General features: G+C 35.4%; 1 protein-coding gene across 2 annotated transcripts in view; it reads right to left on the reverse strand.

Moving 5' to 3' along the window:
- Positions 1-215: 215 nt before the first annotated feature.
- The window catches only part of LOC107044099 (FAM172 family protein homolog CG10038), a 112,787-nt gene continuing 94,262 nt past the window's right edge, over positions 216-18,740 (reverse strand). For both annotated transcript variants that reach the window (XM_015265849.1, XM_015265848.1), the window contains exons 7-8: positions 573-657; positions 216-375 (exon numbers count right to left, since the gene is read on the reverse strand). In XM_015265849.1, the coding sequence (XP_015121335.1) occupies positions 278-375; positions 573-657 (183 nt within the window). In that variant the 3' untranslated portion in view covers positions 216-277. The remainder of the gene's footprint in view (positions 376-572; positions 658-18,740) is intronic.

Here is an 18,740-nt window from a genome sequence, read left to right on the forward strand (position 1 = left end):
CATGCAGAGGGGTATATCCTGGTAACACGATTACAGTCCGTAATATGATTACTCTCCGACGCGTGCAGGTTCTGTCTTTCCTCGTCAAGGCGAAGAAAATTCAACAAAATCTCAAAAGCTGGATGAATAAATATTTCTTCTTCAAAGCATTGTTTTTTAGTTTTAGTTTTCCTTTTTTATTAAAATTTATTATTAACAAGCACCTTAAGAAGTACAGTCTACCACACTCGATCAACAAGTCAGTGGGATATAATGAGGAGTAAGTACAATGCAAAAATTAATCCTTTCTTTTGATGCGATTGTCATAACGTTCTTCAAGGAATTTGAAGAGGGATTCGATGCAAGACCACGATGTCATTTCATGAACGGGGTGACCTAAAACAATATTCATATTCATTCATTCAAATATCGTCATAATTAATAGAGTTGGGAAAACTTATCAATGGTCAATTTTTTAATCTCCAAAATTTTCAATGACAAAAAATTGTCGATGAAGTTCGTCAATCTACTTCGATCTTGGAATATTGACTAAACAAAATGCGTCGATCAATTTTTATTGAACTGAAACAAACCTGCAGAAATACAAGGTACGTCGTCACTCGCACAATCGACTGGAGTATCCAAAGGATGTTCAGAAGAAACCCAATTTCTTCCAGTCTAAAAAAAACGACATAGCAATGAATAAAACGTTAACTTTCATATGACAATTGTTTTTACGTAAAAATAGGACATAATTCTATTTTAAAAAAGTAATCAGGTTGTTATATTGAATTTCTTCAAACTCGAGTAGGTCGAAATTCATAGGCTTCTCCAGTTTTAATGGCCAATTTCTACAATGCACCTGTGACCGCAAAGACCACAATGAGATGTTGCTTCCGTACGCAAGTAGACTTCCGATATAGTAAGGCAGATACATAATCGGTTATGGTCGTACTCATGTACTTTAACGAAGAAACCCCATACGTACTGTCGCACGTGCGACTATGACCCGAGACAGAAACAAAAAAAACGCCAAACCATGGGGTTTCTGTGTTATACTACTACAATTACTCATCCGTACAAATTTATAATTTACCACTTCCGTGCGGTCGGTTTCAAAAATACACATATTATGTCGTATTTTTACGCAAAAAATTAACGGAGCGATTCGCCTGAAATTCAATGAACATTGGAAATTCATGGAGAAATTTGGTAACTGCAGTAAAATTTCAAGTGAATATTGCATCCGATTTATAGCCAAGTTCGAAACTCAATTTACTTTGATAATGTTATTATTTGGGCAATCGATGATCGAAAATGATTTAATTCCTCAATGGTCAATTCCATTGCTCGAGAGAAAATCAAAAACCTAATGTGGATATACCCACGCTTTATTTGAATAAGTCGATGGGGTTGCTAGAAATTGTAAAATAATGCTTGAATCATCATCAGCATAGTAGATTCATTTATACAGAAAAGACATCAACACCGATTAAAAAATTGAATATAAAAACCTAGCGAATTCGTTAGAAAATTCTACTGGGTTTCTATTGAACTTTCTATTAGTTTTTAGTCGATTATAGTTTTTGGCCGATTCTTTTTCTATATAACTTATTCTATTGAGATATTTTTTATAAAATTTCCTTGACTCAAATTTTCAATGTTTTTGCTTCCGAAGGGAAGCATTATTTTTGGTCGATTTTTCGATTTTCTAATTTTCATTGCAAATGATCTAGAATGTCATGAAACGTGAAAAAATGATGTTTTTGAGGTTGCGTCTGTACGTATGTATGTGCAGAATGGCTGTTTTGGGGGTTTATTTTTAGAAATTTTAACATAAATACGGTGAAATTCGCAGATAAAAACTTGAAATTTTTACTGATGATAGCTATGAATAAGCCCCACTTTGTGGCTCCATTTGGGCTCAATCGGTCCAGTAGTTCCTGAGATATTGCCAATTGTTTAAATTTCGTTTTTCAGCTATATCTCCTCAATAAATGCACCGATTTCAACTTTTTTTTTTCAAAATATTCGTCTCGATGATCTCTACCTGAATTATTCATAATACATACACCAATCACTGCTGAGTCTAGGAATATTGCCGTTAATCGGTTTTTTTGTGAAAAACGTTGTGCGCGCGATAACTCGATAAAAAATGTTAATATCGATTTGAAATTTGGTATGCTTGTAGCTTTTATGACATAGATGGATGGTATTTTGAATGGGCAAAATCGACCGAGCGGTTCGCGAGATATTCAATTTTTTGTAGAAATCCATTTTGGCAAATATCTCCTTAACTATTCGAGGGATTAAATTTTTTTTTTTTTTAAAATACTCGTCCCAATGACCTCCATCTGAAGCACCCATAATATATCGAACAATCGCTGTTGAGTCTAGAGATATTGCCGTTAATCTGTTTTTTTGCGAAAAACGTTGTGCGCGCGATAACTCGATAAAAAAGGTTGTTGTTGACTTGAAATTTGGTATGTTCGTAGCTTTCATGACATAGACGAATGGTATTTTGAATGGGCAAAATCGACCGAGCGGTTCGCGAGATATTCAATTTTTTGTGGAAACCCATTTTGGCCAATAACTCCTTTACTTCTCGAGGGATTAAATTTTTTTTTTTTTTAAAAACTTGTCTCGATGACCTCCATCCAAAGCTCCAAAATGATAACATGAGATAGTATTTTTACAACGATAATTTTTTATAGATTGACAGGCATGGTGTTTGCCAATATTGGAGTGCAGAATATTAATGGGACAAGATTTTATGCTTTAGTCCTTTTCAACGGATATTTCGGAACAAGATCGAAATTAGTGAAAATATTAATTTACGACGAAGATGTAATTGAGCTTCTTACGAATCGATTCCCGAGGGATGAAGTTAGTTAGATAATTGTTTTGAGTATTTGATTGAAAGAAAAAAACATATGTCTTATCGAACTATAATTTGATTTCAATAGTTGATCCAAATTCGGAACGCTATTCCATATGAAAGAAGAAAAGTTGCACTATGGAATACCATCTGGAATGAGAATGATTTTTTTGAATTCGAATGGGACGTGTATTCATCAGCACAGATCAGTCTGTTTTGGAAAATACGAATGAAATCGAGAGAAATAATTGAATCGGAGTAAAACCACATAATTTTACATATGAAATTTTTAAGAGGACGAAATGATTTTATATACTACGGTTGAAATAATAAAAATAAAAAATAGACGATGCACTTCTTCCCTTCGGAAGCTTATAACCAATGTAATTGGTAGCAGAAAAATGAAGACTTTTGACATAACAGTGTGGTGTCACAAGTCTTCTGTCGAATAGGGTCGGTCGCCTGCTTGTTTGTTTAATTTTCTTGATGAGAACAGAAAAATAGAATGAAAAAACTTAGAAGATTCGAGCCGAGGGAATTCTATAGAAAATATCTGATGAAAATAAGTTATATAGAGAAATCGAATTCTATTGACTTTTTCTATTGAATATTTTCTATTGAACATTTCAATAGAATCGGCCAAAAACTAATCGAAAGTTCAATAGAAATCCAATAGAATTTTCTAACGAATTCGCTAGGTTTTTCTATTAAATTTTCTCGCGCGTGCAACGAGACAAACAGTAAAAATTAATTGACTGAACTTTTCCCTGACAGGCATGAATCAATGTAAAGATCCGATGGAGATTTTTTTAGGACAATTTACCAATCCAGGTAATCATCACCAGTCCCCAGGGAAATGCGGCTGATTATATTTACCCAAAGTCTCAAAGTTCTAAACTCAACAACCAAGAGAGAATTCAAACCCTGTGACGGGTAGGAGGTTGTTTATTCAAGCACTCTAATTAATTACGGATGTCTCCATAACTGCACGGATACATGAATTGTTGTTGTATGGGAATCAACATTATTTATTATCCCATTTCCAATCATATATTTGAATTCTTTGCCTAATGAATTTTATTTTTCTTCTGAAATCTTATCATCAATTGCATTTATTGTCCTGTGAATTTCTTCATTCTTTTTTTGCCCTCTCGATGACAGGTTGATGGTGAGTGAAGATATATAGATTTTTTCCTATTTCATGTCTCGTTCCGGTTTCGGGAGACAAAATTAAATGAGCAAAATGTAATTAATTATCAAATAAAGACTTTCTAAAGTGTTCGAGAGTACAAGAGTTGATTGTCCTTGTTGATGCACTAGATTACGATAATAAATAAAATAGAGTGAGAGTTACATAGGCTCCTCTTGAGCTATAACCGAGAACACAGCTACTTTTCTTTCCTCAATGCCCACTATGTACCTCTCTGCACTCGACTCCACCCAAGAGTCGTGAGGCGAGTCAGGAAACATCGCTCTACTATTGTTATATATCCACCAACATTTATCCCTGTACACATTCATTCTTGTGTTTCACTCGCTTTTTTATGTATCCGCGGGTTGAATTGCGGCTCTGCAGGGGGTGGTAGACAACCCCTCTCGAGCCAACTACACACCCTCTAGTCGCTTTGAGGAGAGAACATATTTCTATGTTATGCTCGAGTTTTTTTTTTCAATTCCAAGCAACCGAAATTCATTCTTTTTATTATCCAAAATATGGCTTCTGCGATTCGTTAAGTTCAATAGATTGAAAAAACTTTAGGAATTATCCGTACATTTAAACCCGAATTTCGATGAGTAATGAAATGAATTTCTCAAACACGTTCCAAAATTGATTTTAAAAAACTGAACGGAACAAACGAACTGAAAATGAAAATTTTTCACTCAACAAAATGAAGAAGTGTATCACAAGAAAAATTATGGTCTTCTAGTGATAAAAATTATATTGACGACACTAAGAAACTAATAGATATTCTTTACTGAAGCAGTGAAATGTCATGAGTTGAATTTAACATATTCAATACACGGAGAAAAGTAAATGGTAGGAGTTACTTTTGTATGGTAGAGGTTACCATAAATTATGGTAAAAGGGTTTCTAAGTCAATCTCAATAGTAATTTTTACTATGTTCAACAGTAAAGCGTACTATGTTGTATGGTAATCAATACCATTTGAACATGGTAGGCATTACTATACAATATAGCAACGACAACCATTATTATAGGAGAGATTACCATGTGGATGGTAATCAGTACTATTTATACATGGTAATCTCTCCTTTTCTCGATATCGTAGAAAATACTAAAAATAGCCATCAAGGCACAATTAAAATTGAATTATCGGTTACTCATCGACAAGTCTTTACCACCACCTTTTCTCCCTGGTCCAGCTCTTAACAAGAGATTAGAATTAAATCCAAATTATCGTCATTTTCAGCCAGTTCTCCCGTCCAATCGATCTGGAGATATTACAATAGTAAGCTCTCTCAATTATTTGGGATATGATATCAGAAAAAACGTAATACTGATGATGCCGACCGAGGCTGGTCCTCAATTATATTTGATCAATATCGTAATCCTAGAGCCAAATAATCAAGTTATTCTTGTTACTCAACAATTACAAGAATACTCCTTTGAAAGACATTTCCAATCCTATGAAATTGATATAAATGATAAGAGGTGATCGACATTGACATTTAGACAAATGAAATTTTGTATCCTATCGTATATAGCTACCTCCGGGAATAGAAAGCAATACGTTCCGAAACGTTGGATCTAAATTCTCACGCAAAGTTGTTGAGTTTAATTACTCACATTTGAATTTTTTAATAATTTTTATAGCACCGTAATGCCAAAAATTCCCCCAAGATTAGGTAAAATTTGGGGCAAAAAATCCCACTATTCTGTAGATATGTATATTCTGATATTAAAATACTAATGTAAATATGTTATTGTTAAATATGATCCTTACAATATTCGATATGATTAATCTAGGTATATTGATGATTATTAATAGGAAAGAATCCAACATTATAAGAAAATACTCTGTAATTATTGAAACAGCGTCGAAACCAAATACGTTAAATGGAAATATATATCCCACTTGAACTTTCTATCTCATTATACTCATCATTATCATGATATAGTTTAGTGATCATTATCTTTTATATTCGTGACATTTTATGACTTTTTCACGTTTTACCATATAATATAGGTCATGTTACCATAGTGCATGGTAATCTCTCCTATAAACTATGGTAAACTTTACCAAACGACTATGGGTCCCTTTAACATAATTAATAGTACACTCTACCCTGTAACATGGTAGAGGGTACTATTCAATATAGTAATTTCTCCTATGTTCATAGGCTACATTCCCATCGAGAGACTTACCATGGCCCATAGTATGTAATACCATACCCCATAGGAATCATTACTATAGCATAGGAATCATTACTATAGCATAGTAATGCTTCCTAAATTTTAGAAATACATACAAGTCGTAAATTTGACATAGGACTCTTTCCCATGGCTCTTCTCTCCGTGTGGTTGTATATTTATCTCAAGAAGCTACTTCTTTCACAAGAAATTTTTGGAGTCGAAAAAGTGCCAAGATGTACAGATCGAAAGTAGTTGTATCAGGAAAAATAATGAATAACCCATTACTTGATAATTGGTTTAACTTAATTGTTGTTTATTCAATCACGGCCAGTAGTATATACAAAATTAGTCACAAGTCATATGGTGGATTTGTTGAGTATTGGGCGGTTAGCGCAAGACTAAGTTCTCATTCGCAATCGGATTGAATATTACAAAGATAACGCGCGAGCGTGTGAAACTCAGGTTTCTGTATATCGCAGTCGACGCCGGTCAACGCGAGCCCTTAAGAGGTTTAACAGTACCCCTTGCATGTGTTGAATCTTAGAATCGTTCTCGTGTCAATAGTTATTAATTTGTGGAAACCAAAAAACTTTAAGCACTACATAATATAATAATACAGTGATTGAAGTTTTTTGAATTCCAAAAATTAATAGCTTTGGTCACGAGGATGATTCTAAAATTCAACACATACAAGGGGTACCGTTACCTCTTAACCTGTCAGTATAAGCGCGCTATGAGACTGTCTCACACAAAAATTTTCGCTCCATAAAAAATGTACCCGAAAAGTGCAAATATTTTGATGAAATTTTGTAAATACCTCAGGTAACTTTTCTAGTTTACTCTAATAGTAATAAAAGTCGTCTATCAGTGAAGGGTTGAGTAAAAAACAATTTTTTTCTTCGGCTCGGTCGAAATTCTCAACGTGTTACGAGTACGGGACTCGTGCCGCTGAACCCCGAACAGCGTTGCCTATGGCGATATTTGGTACTATTCTTAGGAAAAGCCGATGAGAGATTCTCTCATCGCCCACCTCAAGAATGTTCGTGGAATCGTGCGCCTACTGACGGGTTAAGTCAGGATACAGCAAACGCTGCAGACACAATTTTTTTCCAAAATCATAATTTGTCAAAGTAATTTCATATTTAGGAAAAAACAAAAAAATGAACTCTGTTCATATTCTGTAAACTAAATGGAGAAAATGATCTTATTATTAATTCAAATGATAGAAAATTTAAATCAGATTGCAATAGTTAACATCAAAATTTTATGATCCAACAAATTAGTGGCATGACTATTTCGCTAGTGAAATTTTAAATATTGAGAAAACCTAGATATATTTTATTTTCCTTAGAGGACGTATCTTTGATTTCCCCAATGGTATCGTTACTTTCTAATGACATAAAAATGAAACACGACACTTGATAATTACGTTGGAGTCTCCGTTGCACACTACATCGGTTTCACCCATTTGAAAATGAAGAAAAACCTTTCAATTCCCACTCCATGAATTGTCCACCTGTATTGATTGTTGAGGTTGAATGAATGTATTGGTTCAATGTGCAGGGGTGGAATTGAAAACCACCCCGTACGAATCACCACTCGGGTATTGACACTATCTCGTATATGCTACTGAAGCCCAAGTACCCACTCTAGTTATGAAAGAGGCTAATGGAAGAAGTCACGCGGTTCCATTGTGAAAGGAACAATGATCTGTGAAATACATCCAAATGGACCTCCATAAGATATGAACCATTTATTTTTTCTTCAATTTTGAATATTGGATTTGATTTCTTTTCATCACGCTTAAGGACCTTTCCTAAAAGAATACTGAATGAAGCAAATCTTTCAGAAAATATAAAAAAATGTTTCGTGACCGAGAAAATTTGCAGCCAAACAAATTCATCGAGTTTTCCTCATGGAATTATCGAAATCATTCTTAAATCAAGGAGGTATGAAACATCGCCTTGTTTCGTTTCACCACTTGTCTAATAAATTAAAGATCAATTCCTCTTATGATCGGAAGAAATTGAAAATTGTCAATTCAATAGTGTAGATCATCATAGTGACTTTGTAACAAAAGATTTTCCAAATTATTTTTTATTGAAAGAATCATTTCCAGTTTTCCAGGAAATAAAATAGATGAAAATGGCTAGACTCAGACTTGAAAGATCATAACACGTAAGGCAGCATAAGGTAACGAAGAGGTAGATAAGTTGGCGGGTGATGCGGCGACTGACCCTATTGATGAGTTTAGAGTTCCGTATACTGATGTTCGTGCTGAATTTAAATCTGATGAAATTAGAGAGACGACCAGGAAAATTGTTGAACAAGGAATGAATGAAAAGAAGAAGAAAAGGGCTGAATACTTTGACCTCTTTTTTAAGGCCTCTGCCATGCCCTGGTACCAGAAATGCAAACTCCCAAGGGAGGCTATCGTTACCGTAAATCGCGTCAGAGCTAATCATTACCGCCTTGCAGCATCCTTGACTAGAGTAGAAATTACCAACGACCCCAGTTGCTCTTGCGGAGCAGAAAGCCAAACATTTGATCATGTCCTATGGCACTGTTCTAAGTACGAAAAGCAAAGAGCTAAGCTATTAGGTAGACTGATCAACTCGAAATGCCCCAAACCCTTTAACATCAAGAAATTCGCAGATGCAACTGATCACAAATATATTAGGGAAATATGTAAATACGTGAAAAACTAACCTACAAATATAGAGGTTGTATATTATAAATATTATACTATTGATATACAGGGTGTCCCATAGTATGTGACAAAAGTAAATTGCGTTGTATACCGCAAGGTGACAGCGCAGTCTAAAGTCTAATATATGGTTGAAGTGGAGACTCTCCGCAAATTTCATCTATACTTCAGTCGCTCGCGAATTAGAATACTAAAATGGAAAAGCTAACCATTGAACAAAAAACATTCCTCATCAAATCATATTACCGAAGAGGAGATTCAACTACTGCAGCAAGAAGAGCATTTCATTCTAAGTATGGCACACACACTGGAGTATCTGATTCGAGTCTCAGGCGGTAAATAGAGTGAATGAACTAGATAACCAAAATTTTTTTTTTTTTTTTTTTGAAGATTTATGCATTTTTCGACCAATTCATGGGTATTTTCAGGTTAATTGAGAAATTTGATCAATACGGTACACTAGACGATAGGAGGCATGAGAATCCTGGCCCTTCACCTACTGTAACCACAGATGAGGTTATCCGCGCAACTGAAGAACATTTCAAAAAATATCCAAATGATACTCTTCACAAGGCTTCCCAAACCTTGAAAGTCTCGAGAACTTCACTTCACCGTATCTTAAAAGTGTTTTGAAACTTCCATCCCTACAAAATTTCTGTACATCAATTTTTAACTGAAGAAGCGATGGTTCGTCGTGTGGAATTTTCCCAAGAACTTTACAATCTTTTTGGATCCAAGGGGATGAAGGCACAGAATATCATCTTCTCTGACGAAGCACATTTCTACTTAGGTGGCTTGGTAAATAAACAAAATTTTCGCTTTTGGGGGACTGAGTCACCTCACGTCGTTGCAACCAAGTCCTCACACCCGAAAAATGTTACTGCATGGGCGGCAGTTACCATAAAGGGTGTTTTCCTTGAATTCCTCGAGAGTCGGACAATTAATGCTGACATTTACTGTGAGTTCTTGAAAAAGAACTTCTTTCCTTGGGCACGAAAAAATCAATTAGTCAAGAATTTCTACTTCATGCAAGATGGTGCCGCCCCACACAGGACTACTGGAGTATTTGAAACACTTTTTTCCATTTACGGCACTCGTCTGTTAGGTTTAGGTTACCCTAAGTATGCCCATGGGGGCATGGAATGGCCGCCTTACAGTCCTGACTTAAATCCCTGTGATTTTTGCCTGTGGGGTTTTCTCAAGGATAAGTGCTATGAAAAGCATCCGACGACTGTGGAAGAGTTGCAAGACGCAATTAGGGATGCTGTCCGAGCTATTGATGAAAACATAATACAGCGCATCTATACCAGCTTCGAGCGTGTGATAGAGTTCTGTAGTACAATTGATGGCGGACACTTGGAAGGGATTGTATTATAATTTGCTGAATGTTCTGTGCACAATAAAAAAAACAACAATTATTTACACTTAACCGTATTCAAGTTATTCGCAATTTACTCTTGTCACATACTATGGGACACCCTGTAGATATAGATATTATATAACATTATACGACAGTGTTATTTACATTTACTGGGTTATTTACCCAACTTTGAGGTTGTATCACTCTAAACAATAAAAAAAGGCAGCATAAATGACAAAAAACAATGATCCTGGTAACATTTGAGCAATTACTTTTGTCTTTATCACAATAGAGCCATTTTGCTGATAAATTAGCAATATTACTATACTCAATGAAATTATATTTCCTCTTAATCAGTCGTGTTAGATTTTCAACTCATTTTCTACTGCGGAAAATCGTATCGAAAAAACTTTTTTCATGCATAATTGAAACAATTTGAAATATATCATTGAAAGAAATTGCCAGAAAACAGATGTCAGAAAACAAAGAAAAAAATTGCAAAAACCATAGTCTGAATCAAACCAACAAATATAGATATCATTATCGCCTTTGAACTCTGACAGAAACGAATATTTTAAAGTCGGTTGAATAGATTCCGGCTGAGTTGCCGGAAGGTAATGGGGAAAAACAAATTTAAAATGCCCAAGAAAAAATTATTCATCATTGATAATTTTTTCTATGAATTATAAATTTGATGTGTAAAAAATCACTTTTCGATAAATTTATTAAGGCCCGCATAGAGGGATTTTTTCCCGAGTGGCGATTTTATGCCCCCCCCCCCCCCACTTTGCGGTCAAAGCAAGAAGTTTTATCCCGACCATAGCTGTGTCGGTAACTGCGGGAATGGTAGAAAACCAGGGTGACATATAAAAGTGGGGCTTGGAAGGGGCCACGCAGTTTTTGTTTCTTATAGATCTCATATTTCCTATGAAGTTTTCGAGAAATATTTCCGATTTTCGAGAGAATTCTTCGCTTTTTGAGAAAATTCCGGAAAATTCTCCAGTTTTCGAAAAAATTATAAAGATATTTAGAGTTTTCAAACAAAATTCGAGGAAATTCTAGGGTGTCCGAGCACGTTCGAGAAAATTGTTAGGTTTTCGAAAGAATTTTCCTATTCTCTGGAAAATTCAAAGAAATTCTCCAGTTTTCTAGAAAATTCCAGAAAAAGCTTGGGTTTTCGAGACAGTTCTAGATAATTCTTAGGTTTTCGAGAAAATTCTAGGAAAATTCTCCGGTTTTTGAGAAAATTAGAGGGGGGTGGGGTAATATGGACATCTGGGGTAAAATGGACACTCAAAAATTTGCGAGAATTTTTTTTTTTTTCAAAATTCAAATTTTTGAAAATCGTTTCATTGGGCATTATGGACACCTGATTAATCTGTATGGACGGGACTGAAATGGACACTCAAAACATTTTCAATAATTGATTTTAAAAAATTGCTTCTTTCCACAACTGAGAAATTATTCAGGAGAGTCCACAACTGCGACATTATTCAGGACTGGGGTAAAATGGACATCCGAAAAATTTGGTCCTATCCAAAAATAAAGAAAATTTTTAAAGGATATTTGCCAACAGAATCGTGTCGGTATCTTTTTCTAAAGAAAAATTAGAGTTGGGAAAGATATTAACAAACAAGCTTCAACTCTATTAAATTTTACATTGAAGTTTGAAATATAAAGTAGCTTTGAATTTCCTGTTTTACTCTTGAAATAACTTTGAAATTATTAATTTTTTTTCAATGATCAATTGCCCGCCCTACACATCTGACCTTTTGTCCATTTGCGAAATTTGTAAGATGGCTACTTTTCTACTCACCGAGGAAATCACCATAAAACAATAGGCGGAGAAGAGGATAAGTGAACAAGGAAAAATTCGATTTACCACCCCCCACGACGAACGTCAAAAATAAGTTTTTTTTTCAATTTGAAAATCGCAATCATGACTAGCGTTTCAGAAATTGAATAAAATTGTTGAAACATAAAAAATTGTGAAAGAAATCGAGGTGTCCATTTTACCCTGTTTTTTCTTACGACGCAGTCCTATGAGAATCTGTTAGTTTTTATGACCTTCAAATGAAGTCGGAAGAATAGATTTGATCGAATTCAACTCATTATTTAAATCTGGTGTCCTATTGCCCCCCCCTCCCCTATAATAATATCTCGAATTTTCAAAAAAAAATCGAGAAAATTCTGAGGTGTTCGAGAACGTTTTAGAAAATTCTTAGGTTTTGGAGAAAATTCTAGGAAAATTGTCCGGTTTTCGAGAAAATTATAGGGATATCCTTGGCGTACCAAGTTGATAGTTGGACTCTCCATAATTTCCTGTGTTTGAGAGAAAATTGAAAGTCAGTTGAGAGTCGGAGTGACGAGGCCAAAAATACATTTTATGCAAACCGAGCTCTTTACTATCGATTTTTTTCAACCCGTCAGTAGGCGCGTGGTTCCACCACCGTTCTTGAGACGCGCGATAAGAGAATCGCTCATCGGCTTCTCGTAATAATAGAGCCAAATATCGCCATAGGTGGCGCTGTTCGGCGTTCTGTGGCACGAGCCCCGTACGCGTAACACGTGGAAAATTTCGACCGAGCCGAAGAAAATATTCTTTTTCTATTCAACCCTGACCAATAGACGACTTTTATCACCACGAGAGTCAACTAGAAGAGTTACTTGAGGCATATAAAAAAAATTCAGCAAAATATTTGCGCTTTTAGGGTATATTTTCTATGGAGTGAAAATTTTTGTGAGGGAATCGCTCCTGGCGTGCCTACTGACGGGTTAAAACAGACAATTGGATTTGTTATTTTTAGTGACTTCTTCAATTGCAATCAACTTTTTTCAGAATTGAAAATTTGATTATGGAATTTTGATTCTTAACTATCTCTGAATCTACTCTCAACTTTTTTTTATAGTTGACAGTTGCATTTTTTATTCTCTATTGTCTTTCAATCAACTCAATTTTTTTGAAAATTGAGAGGTGGATTTTTGATTCTCAATTGCCTCACAATCTACTCTCACCTTTTTTGAGAATTGAAAGTTGAATTTTTTTGTTCATGAAAATAGCATTTTTTATTCTTAATTCTCTCTCAATCCACTTGAAAATTTTTGTGAAAGTTGAGAGTTGGATTTTTCATTCTTAATTGTTTTTCAATCTACTCTCAACTTTTTTCAGAATTGAGAGTTGGATTTTTTGCTTCCGAATGGAAGCCCTGTATTCGTCCAATGTAAAATTTTCATTTTTTGTGCCAGGATGAGTAATTTTGGTCTCAGGAGTTCGAATATGCAGTTTTTAGATCATGTTCCTATATATGTATGTATGTACGTATCTGAGTTTTTTTCAAATTCAGTTTTTCGACGATCATTCAAAAAATAATCGTCGAAATCTTTTCAATTACGGCTTAAAATATTTTTTTGGATGTTATCTCGGTCGAGTTCGAACATAGCGGCGATCGCATCATTTGCTTTGACCCATAGTCAATCCAAGGTTGACCCATAGTCCACCCAAGGTTGACCCACGGTCAAGCCAAGGTGGATTCATAGTCAAGTCAAGGTGGACCCATGGTCAAGCCAAGGTTGACTCGTGGTCAAGCCAAGGTGAACCCAAGGCCAAACTAAAGTTGACCCAAAGGTGACCAAAAGTCAATGCAGAGTTGGCCCAAAGTTTACTCACGTTCAACCTCGATCGTCAGCTTTCTAGGCTCTAATGAATGGCCAGGAGTCGATTTTCGCACTTTTCGCTTTTTTTCGGCTCGTGTTCCTATTTAAGTTTAAAAATTTCCGTTCACTAGAAATTTCATTTCAAATTATCGTTGAAAAAAAAAATCTATTCAAATTCTCCTGAGATTAATTTTTAATTCCGAAAAAGTTGATTGGAAATAAAGAGATCACCAAAAATTACAAATCCAATTCTCAATTTTCAAAAAAGTTGATAATATTGAGAGGAGCTAACATAAAATGCATTGTAGTCCTCATTGCTCCAATCCTCAACTAACTCTCAATTTTCTCTCGAACACTGGAAATTATTGAAAGCCCAACTATGAACTTGGTTCGCCAGAGTCATCGAAACACGCGGTATCGTATCGGCCAAGAAAAGTTTTGAAACTCGCTGCTTGCTACCAAGTATCTATAGACGAAGCAACTACCCCCTCCCCTACCGCCAAAACACATTTATTGAATAAAATGAAAACGTGATAACCTACGAAAAAAATCGCCATAGTTACATCACATAAATCGGCCACGAGCTTTCCATTGATGTCACTATTTTCTTTTTCAACTTAATATTAAGGAAATTACACGTATAGCAACGGGATCATATCCACATTCTCGCATTTCACATTATCTCTGAGCACTAAGTGTGAGATTTAGTTTTCGAAGTTGATAGCAGTGCGCTCCAACCTCACGCGCGGAGGGCGATTTGAAGAGCGCATTACTCTTTCTCTCTCCTTCTTGAATTCTACTGATTTGCATTTTTTAGACTCATCATCGACTTATTGTAAAAATTAATGAAAAATTGATGAACAAGGTCATGTAGTGCTGTATATTGCATGGAAATTTTTCCCCTATCTTCGATTAATTTAGATTCTCAACTCAGACCGTGAATAACATGTGGGCGAATTTATTTCTGAGGTTAGTTCACGCGGGTAATTTGAACGTTTGATTTTCCCATGAAATTCTCAAATCGAATCGGAGCATGAATTATAAATAAATGTAGGAAAAAATACCTCTTTTTCTTAGAGCAGAAGTGATTGAAAATAGTTTCTGTTGCGCGGAAAAAAATCAATTCGATTCATACGAAAATGATCGTGTGCTCGTTTTGGAAAAATGACTGAAATCTCCCAAAAAAACAAAAACAAATGTTTTTGCAAAAAAACTACGCCAAGAAAAAGTTTTGTGGGATCGTTTCTGGAAAGCAGAAACACTTTTTTCTGGAAACCACAATTCTCATAGAAATTTTGCAAAAAATAATGAAATAAAAATCAAAGCCAAGTCAAGAAATGTCCAATAGATCATGGAGTGTGCTATCAGATTATTGTGGGAAGGATAACTCTGAATAGAAGGATTTTCGAAAAAAACCTTCATGAAATAAAAAATTCAGTAGAGACAGGATTCAAAGTTCTTGGCGCGGAGTTTTCCAAATCATTGTCTCGTATCAATCTGTATCTTCTGATCCGCGCCAAGAACTTTGATCGTGTCTCTACTGAATTTTTTATTTTATGAAGATTTTTTTGAAACTCCTTCTATTCAGAGTTATCCTCCCCACAATAATCTGGTAGCACACTCCATGATCCATTGGACATTTCTTGACTTGGCTTTGATTTTTATTTCGTTATTTTTTGCGAAATTTCTATGAGAATTGTGGTTTCCGGAAAAAAGTGTTTCTCCTTTCCAGAAACGACCCCACAAAACTTTTTCGTGGCGCAGTTTTTTTGCAAAAACATTTGTTTTGGAATTTTTGGGATTCCTATAATGTTCTCGAAATCCGGAAAATTTTCTTGGAATTTTCTCGAAAACCTAAGAATTTTCAAGAGCCGCGTATGAAAAAATTTAATAGAAAAATCTAGCGAATTTGTTAGAAATTTCTATTGCAGTTTGTTTTGAATTTTCTACTAGTTTTTGGCCGATTCCAGTAAAATGTTCAATAGAAAATATTGAATAGAAAAAGTCAATGAAATTCGATTTTTCTATGTAACTTGTTCTCTTCAGATATTTTCTCTAGAATGTCCTTGGCTCAGATTTTCTAATTTTTTTTTTCAGTCTATTTTCCTTTTATTCTCATCAAGAAAATCAAACAAAAAAAGTTAGAAAATTTGAGAAGAGGAAATTCTATAGAAAATATCTCAATAGAATAAGTTATATATATAAAAAAACTCGAATTCTATTGACTTTTTCTATTGAATATTTTTTGTTAAACATCTCAATAGAATCAGCCAAAAACTAATTGAGAGTTCAATAGACATCCAATAGAATTTTCTAACCAATTCGCTAGGTAAATATTTCTATTAAGGGGAAACGGAACCCCGGTGTTTATACGAATCTTTAGAATTGTGTTTTCTCCTGCAATTATTATTTTTTATTCATTGAACTACTTCATTGACTCGACAATGCGATAATCGAGTCGATAAAGTAATTTCATAGATAGAAATTAATAATTGTAGAGGAAAACACAATTCTAAGATTTGATGTAGACAAAGGGGTTCCGTCTCCCCTTAACCCTCGATCATTCGCGCTCGGCCGCCAGCCTTCATTCATCGGTTAGCGCAGCGCCGCTGGAGTAAACCGAGCGCGCTGTTGCCATGTTGTCGCCTACCGCTATGTGTGCCTTTCAAATGTGGCAGTGAATGAAGCTGTAAATGTAGCTCGCTCGAGTGGTCGACAGAGATTCACTCGCACCGGGCGGAGCGGCGTGGCGCGCTTTTCTCTGTGTTCGACATTTTTTTTGTAGCTAAACAAATTTTTCGAGAAAAAAACAGACAATGCCAACGCTGAATAAAAAAATTGAACTAGGAACTCTAATTTTTCTGAATTTTTAAGCGTCAAGGAATACTAAAATATAAATAAACAAAAACGGGCAGCGCCGCGCTCATTGAGCGAGTAGTCGCGGGTTAAATTTTTTAATCTGGGAGTTTCTAGAAAACCCCAGCATTTTCTATAATTTTCTATAAAACTGGAGAATTTCTTCGAATTTTTCAAAGAATCGGAGGATTCTCTCGAAAACTTTTTGAGATTTGAATGTTGGTTTTTTTTTGTTGATTATTTGTCTCCCTCCGATTTCAACCAATCAGAGCGCAGTATTTGAGGCTGTCAAACAGTTTTATTTCGGAAATTTCTAAAAAATTTCCGACGGGAATCCTCCTCATCCAAATGTCAGCCAATAGAATTGCACTATTCGACAGCTGATAATTTTTGATAATTCAACTGGGAATTTTCCTCATCCAAATGTCAGCCACTAGAATCGCATTATTCGACTGTTATTTCATATAGTCAACACGGTATTCAGCTGATAATTTTTGATAATTCAACTGGTAATTTTTCATGTTGACTATATTTGTGGAAAACAAAAGATTCCGTGGTCGAGTGAATCCCTGGTTGGAACTGTCAGATGGATTTTGTCTCATAATGCAAGTCTTTTGGCCGACATTTGGATAGGAAAATTCCCTCCCGAATACTACTCGAGCTTCAAAATTAATCGAGTAATTCCTTCAAGGTTCCCTGCACACAAACGAACCTATCAGGAATTGCTCGATAATATTGAAGCTCTCGTGGTATTACTTGCGGAAATTCACTAGTAGCTTTTCAAATGTTTCTCATCTTTCAACGCATTTCACGTTTAATATTCTGTGTGACAGATAAACAAAACAGTGGCTTATAAATGTATGGCTGTGTAAATGTATCCGGATGCTGTTTACTGCACTCTGCTTGGCCGAAATCCGAGTGGAAAAATAATCCGTCAGATACCACTCGTGCTTCAAAATTAATCGGATAATTTTCGATAGCTTCGTTACCTAGAAATGAGTGTGTCAAATTTTGCGGAAAAATCCCTCGTGCTTGCTACTCGAGATTTTAAACCTGCAAAATTTAACACAATCGTTCCTAGGTAACGAAGCTATCGGAAAATATCCGATAATTTTGAATAGTAGTTGTTCCATCATAACATGTATTTGAATATAACCGCGCTTGGTATGTTGGCGACAATGGGTGGCGGCGCCACCATGCGCCAGTCTGGCGGGTCCGAGCATGCCGGGACGCTCGATGATGTCAGAGTCTAACCGACGCCACAAGTGTGTGAATCGTTTGCAACTGCAAGTCAATCATTTGACAAGTCATCCTGACTTTATCGTTGTCATAATCGACAAAAATAATCATCCGAAAGGAACCATCGATCAATCAATCGTTTTCGTTCACAAACTATAGTGACGAAAAAATCTAAAAGCTATCAATCAAAAATCTTAACCTAAGACACGAAATCCAACGGTTTCGTGTCACACGTGGCACCGAAGCCACGATATCGAAGTCGTGATTATTAAATTGCGCAATCCTAACTTATTCCACCTGAACATTCAGTGTGGGATTTATCCTATCGTTATTTATCAGTGCGAGTGTGTATCTACATATTCAGTCGACACTTCGCCTATGCGTTCCTAGACAAACATTGATGTGTGGATGCATGTGTGTGTGTGTGAATAACGTCATTCGCTAATCGGCATTCGTTAATCGTTTAAATCTTGTATCGAAGTAAATATATCTGGGTTTTTTTATGCTTCGGCTTTTTCCCAAGAATTGTGTTTTTGTGTCAGTTATTTGTTCCATATTTTTTATCATTTATTTTTCTGATTTTTTAATGCAGCTATCATACCACCTACGGTATGATATCCGACAACGTCTTTTCAGTAATGGTATTACTACTGAAAATAGGATTTTTGATTCTCAATTATTTCTCAATTGT

The sequence above is a fragment of the Diachasma alloeum genome, unplaced genomic scaffold, assembly GCF_001412515.2.
Source record: "Diachasma alloeum isolate Michigan unplaced genomic scaffold, Dall2.0 Dall_scaffold_00677, whole genome shotgun sequence".
NCBI lineage: Eukaryota > Metazoa > Arthropoda > Insecta > Hymenoptera > Braconidae > Diachasma > Diachasma alloeum.